This window comes from Chroicocephalus ridibundus, chromosome 4 (genome assembly GCF_963924245.1).
Source record: "Chroicocephalus ridibundus chromosome 4, bChrRid1.1, whole genome shotgun sequence".
In the NCBI taxonomy this organism is placed as follows: domain Eukaryota; kingdom Metazoa; phylum Chordata; class Aves; order Charadriiformes; family Laridae; genus Chroicocephalus; species Chroicocephalus ridibundus.
This window is the reverse complement of record NC_086287.1, coordinates 41940023-41951483: the sequence shown is the minus strand read 5'-3', so window position 1 is coordinate 41951483 and position 11461 is coordinate 41940023. Positions and strand designations below refer to the sequence as shown.

Sequence of the window (11461 nt, the reverse complement as noted above, 5' to 3'; positions counted from 1 at the left end):
TATTTTTAACTTTATTTCAGGGCTTCAACCAGAAAGAAGCAGATATGACTGTCTCTGTTAGGCTAGGTTATGGCTGTAGGTGGGAATTTGTATGCTTTAGTGTTCATGATGCCTACGGTGAGGAACTGGCAAAACAGGCAAACTCTGATATATGTCTCAAGCAATATTTTTTTTTATATATACTTAATCCATTACTTCAGGCAAAGTTATGAGGATGAGCAGTACTTCAGGAAAAGTAGACTCCTATTGGCTATTCATTCCAGGACTGAGCTTGCAAAATTACATACTTAGGTCTGTTGACTTCACTTTTTCAGTGATTAAGGGTTGAAGAAATCCATATTAGCCATGGAGCTTGTTGATAAGATCACCAAATTCACTTAATTAATTCCTATAATAATAAGCTAGTCCACTAGCCTGCAGTGCCACCTAGCCTTCTCATCCTTTGGAGAGTAGGAAGTATGGTGTGAATATTTAGAAAGATAAAAACTATTTGAGAAACATTCACGTCATGATCTTTCCCCCCCTCCCTTTGTTTAAAGATACAATAATTCAATCTCATCAGAAGATTTTCATCAGCAGTCTGAAAATCTTTGCCCTGGTATTACCCAGTGGGGGAAAAAATAGAGTGGAGAAACAGAGATTATTTTTTCTTCAAAATTTTAGTTCCTCGTTCAATGCAAGTATTACTCATAATTTGTAAGGTCTGAGCCTGGTAAGGAAGCAGCCAAGCTGGTGCATGACTATTAAATATTTTAACAGTCTGATTCATCTCAAAGTGATTCAGAGACTATTGATAGTAGTCCTGTCAGGAGTTGCCATCTCTGTGGTGAAGTTGGAGCGGTTAGTGACATACCACTGGTGCTTTGTGGCATTTCGTAGCATTCACGAGTTAAAAGTAGGTGGGGAAATGAAGGCAGCAAATGTAGTTCTGCTGGAATGCTGATATTAGCATCTCTGCTACCTGAAATCATGTAGAATTGGCTTCTATCCGTGGGTAGGTCCCAGGACAGACTGCTGAGGGGAAAAACGGCCCTGGGAAAGGGGAACCAAGGCTCTGGTGCCTACCCTGCCCATGCGTGCCTTGGGGAGCCAGGTCTGCTGCTCTCCCATTCCTCCTTTTTCCCTGATTCTTTATTGGGTGAGAAGTAGTTGGTGTACTTGGGTCTGGAGAGTAGCTACCACAGGATAGCCGTTTGGCTGTGTTTCATGGGGAGCCGTGGTCCTGGAATTGGAGGAAGAGATTGAGACATTAGCAAGGATGCAGGGTTGGGAACAGCATCCCAAAATCAGGTTGGATGCAGGAGGTTAGTGAAGGGTAAGAAACACGTCCTTACATCCATGAACTCCACCAAATTTACAAGAGGCCTTTGTGCCTTTCCCAACCTCTCTGCCCTACCTGCCAGTTGAACCTTCTCCATCACTGTTGCAAGACAGATTTGTTTTTTCCTCACCCTTTCGGTGGCTGGGTTCACATTTTTTGCTTGCTGTTCAGATCATGATCTGACTTCTGTATTACAGGATTGTTAATAACTGATGGGGAAAATAAATTCAAATAATCCATTTCTGACCAATACACTTCCAAGACATCTGTGATAGCTTCTGCCTTCCTAAATAACAAATGTATTTAATCTGAAGCTTTGGGTTTCAGCAGCTCTGTAGAGACAAACACACAGCTTTTTGCTTTGGCACCATTAACCAGAATCTCCCTGCTCTTAGACTTGAAAGAAATTAGCACATTGGTCCTTTGTGAAAGACTGCAAAGGGTGACTAAACCTGGGGCCACTTTCACGATGTCAACAAAAATAGCCAGAAAATGGAAAATGTGCACTGCCACAGGCTGCTGTTGCGCAGTGGGCTCTTTCAATTACTTTGCTGTTGCCAAGTAATACCTCAAACTAAGCTCAACAAATGTGGGTGAGGTGGGACACCGTTACTGGTTTTCTTTGGCATAGATTTCAGCTTACGTTTTGGCAGTATTCAAAAACATTGGTAGCCAGATTATGCCATGTGTACCCCAGCAGGCTTATGAAAATTTACGAATGGAAGGAATGAGGGGAAAAAATATCTATTGAGTTCCATCTCCAAATCCTGCTAGATTTTCTTATCAGCAGATGTTCCTTGGCTGTTTGATGATTTTATATATGATTGATTTTGTTTGAGAAGGCACTGCAGTGGGTTTTGGCTTGACTCAATAAAGAATCGTCTGGGTAGTGTACACGTCTAATGGTTAGCCACAGTCAGTTTGCTCATACAGATTACATGCAAGGGCCTGTTAGAGCCCTCTAGGTATGTCTTACAGAATATATTGGGTTAAACAAAACCCATCACTAAGCCTTGTAAAGATGTAAAATGATGTCCGTGTTCAGAGATCCAATGAATCAACAAAGAGGGCCTGATACCCTCTTGTTGTCCTGAGGGAATGAGCTGCCTGCTTTCTGTATCTAACCAAAGGACCAGGTACTTCTGGGGAGTTAGAGAGCTACCATCTTTGCTTAGGCATAGATCAATATCTCACTTATTAAAATTAACAGAGGTTTTTGTGTGACAGGGGTTAAAACTAGTTAAAAAAATGAACCAACTAAAGGTGACATGGCAGTACCTATAGGTGGTGCTGGTCAGTAGAGCATAGTAGTCCTGAACCTATCAGGAGGCACTTGTGGATGCACCTGCCATCAGATGTCGTGTTTGGTTTGTTACTCTAGAACCTAAAAGGTTCCTTGTGTTGTCTGGATGCTCCAGAGAAGCTCAGCATGCTATTGTATCTGCTGGCTAATCAGCCAACACGAACAGCAAGTAAAATAAGAAAAGGGAATTAAGTTTAGTATTCTAAAAAAACCAACGAACTACAGTGATTTGTAAAGAAGTTAATACAAGCAAAGTAAAGACAGTGGAGCACTTGTGATTACTAACACCGTTACCAAGCTGTAACACTAGCTTGCAAGCTGCATTTTACCCTACTTTGCACATACAATTAAAAAACTGAATGGAAAAATTGAAAATTAGGACCAGTTTTGAGACACCTTTCGATATTTTGTGATTTTTTTTTTTAATTTCCTTTACGTTCAGGTTCTATGAAAGTGCTGCAAAAAGAGCTTAGGTATAGAATAAGGATAATACTTAAATTCTGTGAATAAGTTATGATGCATATATGCATCTTTTTAATCAATATCCTGTACCACTAGCTTTGATAACTTTTCTAGAATGACTGGAACGTACCTATGATGCAGCTGCAGAATACGATACTCAGCTTGACTGAAAAAGAGGCCTAATACCTGGGCATCTAATGCCTGGACACTAATCAAGAGGCAGCTTGAGGGTGCTGGAACAGTGTAGCCTAGTAGCAAGGGAAAATGTCTAGGAACAAGTGCTGGAGCTCCCGTCTCCTTTTCTGTGGGTTGTCTTCACCCAATGTTAAATGCATTTGGGAGTGGAGCCCAGGGGTCTTGCATCCTTTGCTGTGTGGTGAGCAAGAAGGATGTAAGATGCCTACAATATCCCTGTAATCTGAAGGTTTGGGTGCTCTCCTTGATGGGGTGAGCTTTAAGTCTGCAGAACTAAGAGAGCCCAGGTTTCCAGTCTCCTGTAATCTAACAAACAGGTGATTATACAAAAAGCAGTCAGTGATCCAAGTGTGTTTTTGAAGGAGCTTGGCCTTTTCTTCTGGATTCTCTCTTCAGCTGGCAACATGTGGTGGGAGGGATCAGAGCACATCAGGCAGACCAAGTTATCTGGGAGTATTATGTGCCACCACAATGATTTTCTGGGTCTCTGTCAAGAGTGCAACAGGAGTGAAAGACCACAGTGCCTTGGTTGGGGTAGTTTTGGGCGTGCTCAGCAGGGGGACAAAGATTGTCCTGGTCCAGGAGGGAGGCACGTTAGACACAATCATGGTTAAGCAGCATCTGGTCATCTACCAGTGACGTAGGTAGGATGCTGGTCTCGAGCTCTGCCCTGCTGGGCCTGACCCATGGGCTTGACTTGGGACCTGTCTTATCCTTATGAACTTGCCTAATGATCTGGACTCTTGGCTGAATGTGGTGGTCACCTTGAGGCCTTCCCTGCACACCTTGCACATGAACTGTGGGACGCGCCCCTGGGTAGTGAAGTCCCTGCCCTGCCAGCCATGTTATTGCACTCAGGTCCTCGTCCCTTCAGGAGCCACCAGCCTTCATTGCTCCCTGACAAGCAACCTAATATTCAAAAGTTGGGAAGTGTAGCGGCAATGAGAAGGAAGACAAAATGCAAAATCAAGAGTGAATCAATGAGGAATTCAATGCAAATGTTAACTTTGTCTCCCTCAGCTACTAACATGTACCTAGCTTTCAGCTACAGATCCCCACAGTCTCAGATAAAATCTTTTAAGTGGTTGAATCGTGGTGCGATCTGAAGTTAAACATTTCACATATTGCCTTATACAGGGCAAAGCACAAGCCCTCTGCCATTGCTGGCATCCTGTGCTGATTTTCTCTCCCCATTTTTTCCTGAATCCCAGACTCAAGTAAGACCAGAATCAGTCAGCTCCTTGGTTTATGAAGTGTATCAGGTAGAAAGGAGTTAAAACTCTTTCAATCAAAATGCCTCCCGTTGACACTCCTGGAATAAGGCTACAAAGCGCCAACACCTACCCTGAAGATGATTTATTTTTATAGATGGAGGAAGAGCAATGCAAATCTCTTTACGTTCTTGAATACCCTCCACCATTCTCAGGGACCTGAAAAAATACTGTCTCCAGTTTTTAAAAGGCCATTTTATACTTTCTTTAAAAAGGATAGTCTTGGCTAAGGTACGCAGAGTGGGATAATAATGACAACTTGACATGGGTAAAAGCACTATATACAATCCAAAATGACAAGTTGTCAAAAAGTATAATGGACAGCCGGGGGTGGTGAACCTGATGTGGAGACAAGGCCATTACATGTCTTGAAGTTTAAACTGGGCAGCCCTGCTGTGAAACATGCTTGAAAGGCCCGTTGTCTACAGGGTTGCTAAGGAGCCTTTGAAAGTGCATGAAGGTAAATTAAGGAAAGGTGTTAATTTAAACTAGAATTCCTGAATAGCAACACAAGTAGACAGACCCTGAGATATGACCATCATCTCTAATACATCCATTAGTTCTCTCTTGCACTGCTGTTCTTTTGTTCTTGTCCCCAGTGCAATGTCACAGCACTGTTTACAGTGCCCAGTGCTGCCACTTTTGTGCCTGGGACCTGGAGGAGGTGGATGAAACTCTCAACTACTGCCTTAGTTAATATACCAGGCAATTACTGAAGGTTGTACATGATTCTTGGTTTTCTAATCCATGTTGAGTGGTGATGTTATTTTCCTTTTAACCCTTTTCACCTCTTTTGTAATCTAAGAACACACATAAGACCACATTGTCGGCTTTAGACAGTGATCCTTGAAGATGCACATGTACTTATGCCATGAATAGTAAGTGTGGATGACCACAGTTAAACTCAAATACATGAATCCCTTTGAAGGGAGGGCTAGGGATGTGAAGAATCTGAGAAAATCAGGTCTTGCAACAGAGTGTTGTCTAGCTTTAGGCATATGTATGGGGAAAATGTGTATTTCTGCTATGTCCTAAAAGTAGCATAACTGGTTAAAAGAAGAATTCAAAACAGATCCCAAAGCTCTAGTTCCAGCTGCTCTAACCAGTAGTAAGAAGAATCTCCCTTTTCCTCTGTATTTGCAATTCATTTAAATTTTAATATTTTTACAGAGCAAGACTTGGACTCTAGTGCCTGTTGGCAGCGCAGCTATCTGCAGGATTGTTCTCACACACCTGAAATAGAGGACTTCTTGCTTGGTATCAGCCCAAACTGTTGATGAAACATTTCAATACAGCCCAAAGCAAACCAAGCCTTGTACAGAGTTTATGTGACTGTTAAACAGCTTATATTAATGTTAGGACATTTGTTTTCAGACTGATCCTTTCTATCTGGAGTTAGAATAAGTTGCACAGAACAGAACAGGGGAGAAAAAGGAACTTTTTCGAAGGATCACTGAAACACCGATGAGGCTAAGTCACCATGTGGAACAACTTTCCATGAAGGGGAAGAAAAGGGAGCAACAACATTTGTAATGTAGCTCTTGCAGTTACAGTTCAAGTTGGGGGGGTGAATCCAGGTCTTAATGCGCAAGTGACATTTTCTGTCTCTCCTACAGCAAAAATTGTTTAAATAACAAACGCACATTTAGACTGGCTTTGATCTCTTAAAGCAAGAAGATGAGCTTAAAGACAAGCTTTTGGTTTTGTTATTTTTCCCTCTTCTATGTATAAAATGTAGAAGTGGAATTCTGGTCTTAATTTATAGGGGGTTTTTGACTATTTTTTTCCCCTAGGTGATTATTTTAGAAATGTTTACAGGACAAAACATGTAAGCTTGTGGCTGCCTGTCACTTTTCCCAAATTCTAGGTATTTCTAGATGTCTGTCCCTGGAATGCGAATCTGATTTAAGTCTCTTAATTTATTTTAGTGAACTCTGGGCACAGCAGACATTGGAGTTAATTTAGCAAGTAAGCATGTGGACAAAAGTGTGGGAGAGCTTGTCTGCTGCTTTTCTTTTCCAATTACATCAGTCATTCTAATATCAGCTATTTCCTCTCCTTTCAATTCTCCTTAAAACATCACCAAAGCAGGACACATACCCAAAAGTGACAATCTCAGGGTATCTTTGACAGTTTAGCAGGACCCCTGTGCGATTCAGTAGGAGGTTTGTTTTACAAGGTAGGGCATGAATGATGATGCTTAGCCCTTTGCAGAGGGAACTTTTCATTACTTCATAGTCTTTAAAATGATGATGGGGGTTCACTCTGTCCTCTGAGCAGTATCTGGACTCTGAGATGATAAGGAGGAGCAAGGGACACCTTTTCCCACCTGCACAAACTGCTTCTGCAGGCCCAGGCTACTGAGCCAGATGGTTAATGGCACCTAACAGGGAGGTTGGAGTTGGTGTGTTGGAGGGCCGGGGGCATGGTCAGGGTGCTGGCCCAGCTCCTGTGCCATATGCGTGGAATTGCCTAGCCCACTTATGGAATGACTAGCCTGGATTAGATTACTGTGCTGGAGTCCCTGCCACATTGCATGCCGTCATGCCCAGGCCTGAGCTGTGGCTTCGCTCCTTCAAAATACAAATGTATTCTGTTAGGACAAAGTAGTTCTGGGTCTCCTTTGGGCTGGCACTTAGCTATACAGGACATAGACTCACTTTCTTTTCGTGTTGCCTGCCTTCACCACAAATCCTCCTGCACACTGCGTAACAAGTCATTTACAAGGCTGCAGCTCTATGGTCTTGTCCGTCTGCTCCTGACAAAGGGAGGTGAGCCCTTCTCCGGGACGGGATGGTTCCCATGTGGCTGAAGACGGTGTCAGAAAGGGCTGGGGCATGCTGGGCTTTGCTGATGTAACAGGCGCTCTGCAATTTTCATTCAGATCTGGTTGGCTGTGAGCTGGCAGAGAGCCTCAGATACGCCTCCAACTCAGATGAGGTCATCCCTGCCTGCTTTGCTTTTTTTCTTTTTTTTTTTTTTTTTTTTTTTTGGGCTGCTCCAGAAAGAGTCTGCGGTCTGAACGTTTAAGGTCAGCGTGCTAATTCCCACACCACTGCAAGTCCCTGTGTGCAGGAACCCCCTTCTCCCTGCCCCCCCGCTCAGCTGCACCCTTTCCCAGCACCACCACAGACCCTGCTCTCCCTTTAAAGAGAGAAGAGAGGAGGAGCAAAAGGAAGATGAATTTACCGCAGTGGATTTTATAATTGACTCTCGCATACAGGTCAGAGGGGAATGTGTGCAGAGCTGCCCGGATCTAACATGAGTGTAAAGTAGCTCCAGGACGGAAGAAACTCCAGACCCTGCTGCTGCCCGAAGTGAAACAACTCGCCCTGCCCAGCCGTTTCGTTCCTTCCCAGCCCTCCCACCGTGTGCCATGCAGAGATGCATCCAGCCAGTAGAGGACGGGGTAGGTCTCCCCCGGCCGTCAGTCAGTAGGGGCTGCCCGGCTCGGGACGAGCTGATCCCGTAATAAGGACTGACCCTGGCGGAGAGGGGAACGCGCATAGCTGGGGGTGCCCGGCCCCGCGCCGTGCTTGGAAGCATCGCCCGCTCAGCGTCTTCCTCCCTCCAGCCCCGGCGCCGGGTAATCCCGCGCTACCTCACGCGAAGAGCTGCCCACTAACTTCGGCGCCGACGCCAGCTCTGCCTGCACGGCTGCGGGCAGGATGGGGGCTGCAGCGTCCCCCCTCTGCCCCGGGGGCAGCCAGCCCCTTCCTCTTCCTCCTCCCACCGCCGAACCCCGCGCTGGGGCCCCTCTGGCACAGCTTCTTCGCGATGTCCTGCCAGGGGCGGAGAGCCCGCCCCGGAGCGCCTGAGCACCGGCTGAGCCTCAGAACTGCGGACAGCTCCCAGCGGCCCGGGCTTCAGCACCGCGGACAGCTCCCGGCCGCCGCGGGCAGGGGCCAGGGCGCGAGGTGTCGCCGGGCTCTGCCGGCGGAGGGGACGTCGGTGCCCGGCCCCGGACCTGCTCCCTGCCTTGGTGCCCCGGTTTATTGCGTACTGCCGGCAGTCCTCTGCTGTAGCAGCACGCCGCTCTGCCGACAAGGACGCCGAGGGATACACACACACACACGCTACCACCCGCCTCGCTCACGGAGTCAGAAGAGTGCTTATTCTTGGGCTCAGAGTCTGTTTGTCTTCTGTAGATTGGGATTTACAAGCTTGGACAGTGCCTGTTTACAGCGGTGTATGAGTCTACAGACCCCGAGGTGCGCTACGGAGTTAGAAAGAAACCTCGAATCTGTCCTGCTGTGGAGGGGTAAAATAAACCCCATACAACCAGCAAAGCCAGCCTAAGCCTTCCTGCCTCACTGCAACCAACTTTACACCCCCAACTGCGAGAATTCCCTCCTTTCCTCCTCCCTCCATGCTCCTTCCTTATGAGACTGTAGGATGAGGCATTTCCTTCTATCTGGCTCAGGGTAAAAGCATACCCTGGGGGCAGCAACACACATCTGGCAGGGACTGAAAGGTTTTAATCCAGCCTCTACTGCAATCAACAATGGCAAATGAACCGGTGATTCTGAATGTTTATGACATGGTGAGTATGAAACAGTACTGATTTGGGAGGGAAGGGGGGGGCGCAGTGGGGCTGGGTGGGAGTTTGTGCTTGGAGGCAGGCATTATATGAAGAGGATCCAAGCAGAGATCCCCAGAGAGGCTGATCCCCAGCCCCACAAACTCCTCGTGTTCTGGCTGTCAGAGATGATGCTGAGCCTGGCTTTTTTTTCTTTGCGACGTTTAGCGTATTGGGCCAGATTACAGGTAAAACTCTGCCCGATTTTCTGCAGGATCTTTCAGGAGCAGCACTGGGTGAGGGGAGGACTTTTTAATTTCTAGTGTCCCAGTTAAGGAAGGAGATGTGATCACCTCTCTCTTTGTTGGAAATAATTGTCCTTTAATTTTGAGTGAGCAAGCACTGCCAGGCTATGGGGAAGGGGTCAGGAGAAACAACTGTAGAATTGCAGTAAGGACATACTTTCTAGGCTAATAATCTGGATCAGACCCTCATATGCATAAGATTGTAGTTAGTCATTTTCTCTGAAGATTAATTGCAACAACAGGAGTAAGAAATCGTCTGAACTGGTGAAGTTTCATCACAGGGAGGAGCACATGCTGACATGCTGCTCAGCAATGTTTCCTGAAAGTTCACAGTGTAGCAAGTGGCTTTCCTTGCTCTCCTCTTGCAAGGGGGAATGTGAGTGGGAATTATCTGTGATAACAAATCAGAAGATCAAAATCCTATCCTTGGCACAAGTCCTCAAAGAGAAGGCGGCTTGGCACAACCTGTTTGCTTTCTGGTCTGACAGAAGCTTAGGAGAGGTATGACAGAAGAAGAACATTTTGATGATGATATACTTTCCCTCTGTTTTTTGTTTGTGAGCTAATGATAAAAAAAAATCCCTAGTTTTCAGATCTTCCAAAAATGTAATGTACATACAATGTTATGAGGCCCAGGTGCTTGCTGAGCTCTAAATAGCTAGCTCCAGACCTTTAAGATTATGGCATATATTTGTTTTTTGGCATCAGGCAGTGACAACTTTCAACAGGAAGCCCACAGAATAGTGTGGGTTTCCCTGTTGGGGGAATCCAGAGAATAGACACCAAAGAGATTAGCAGTGGGTTGCTGTAAATGTCAAACCTCTTCTTATTACAACGATTAAGTGATCTTTTGTTGACTAAAAAAGCTGGGTTGTTTTCTGAGGGAAGAAAGAGTGGTAAGGGCTATTTAGGTAGGACTGTGTCTGTATTGAAGGACAGTATGAAAAGCACAACTACAATGACCTGAAGCTGCCTCTTTCAGAGATATCATTGGTAAAATTGAGCAAGTTGGTAAAATCCTTCCCTAGACTTAAGTCTTGAGTGTTTAATGGTCAGTTGCTCGGCAGCCTGAACTGTGAACTCCCCCAGGCTGTTCTTCAACCCAAAAGTCTGGTAACCCAAGCAGGTGGTAGCTAGTGCTTGTTAACAAGGGACTGGGATTACAAATGCACACACAAGAGTTTCTCATTAGTACTTTGAGGAAGGTAAAGGGCCTGTGTTGCCTTTTTATTATGTCCACTGTCTTCCTTGCAATTTTTTTAGTTTGTTCTGCAGCAGGCTGTGGTCTGAACTTTCCTGTCTCAGCCACTGTTGAGCTGTCCCAAATCAGCAAATATTTTTTTTTTTTGAGCTGAAGAGATCCGAATACTGGATGGACATAGTTTTCGCCTTTTTTTCGTGTGACACCAAAGATGAAGCCCAAAGGAAATATGGGAGAAGGGACTTGTTGTTCGTGGTCACTGTGTTCTGAGATGGGCACCCAGACACAGTGAGCTGAATTGAGGTCATCAGTTTAATTCAGCCTGAGTAATTTTTGCTGCTTAGCAAGCCATGAAAACCTTCGTGTGTGAGTACTAACTCCATGGGTTAACCACTCTGTACATAGAAACCGTTCTATTTTCATATAGCATCTGCTTGACTACCACTGAGTCACCTCTAGTTCAAGTCCTACATTATGATTATTGAGGCTACATGCTTTTCCATTGCTGCTATGATTTTAACACCACGGAGTTTGGAATGTAGCCACGCAAAATCTGCACTTTGTTACACTGTGGTGGGGAATTGCGGGGGAACTGGGAAATGAGCACATTTGCTTGAATGACTGTTGGAAAACTAGCCTCAATGGAAGAAAAAAAAAAAAGAAAAAGACAGCTGGGGATAACAATTAACTGGATGTAAAGCTCTGCTTTCCTGACAAGGAACATGACCCCTGTATGGCATCTGGAAGCACTTACACTGCTGGAAAACTTACCCCTAGGGCAGAAGTTCAATTATGGGCTTTGTGCAGCTATGAAATACCCACTCTGTGTTGTCTTGTGTATTCAAAGGTTATAGCCATTTATCCTTTTACCCATTGGATATGTA

At 45.2% G+C, this 11461-nt stretch overlaps 1 protein-coding gene across 1 annotated transcript in view; it reads left to right on the top strand.

The window, feature by feature from the left end:
* Nucleotides 1-7688: 7688 nt before the first annotated feature.
* LOC134514095 (deubiquitinase DESI2-like) overlaps nucleotides 7689-11461 on the top strand; it is a 59799-nt gene continuing 56026 nt past the window's right edge. Inside the window, exon 1 of the mRNA XM_063331372.1 lies at nucleotides 7689-9095. Coding sequence (XP_063187442.1) covers nucleotides 9057-9095 — 39 coding nt within the window. The 5' untranslated portion in view covers nucleotides 7689-9056. The remainder of the gene's footprint in view (nucleotides 9096-11461) is intronic.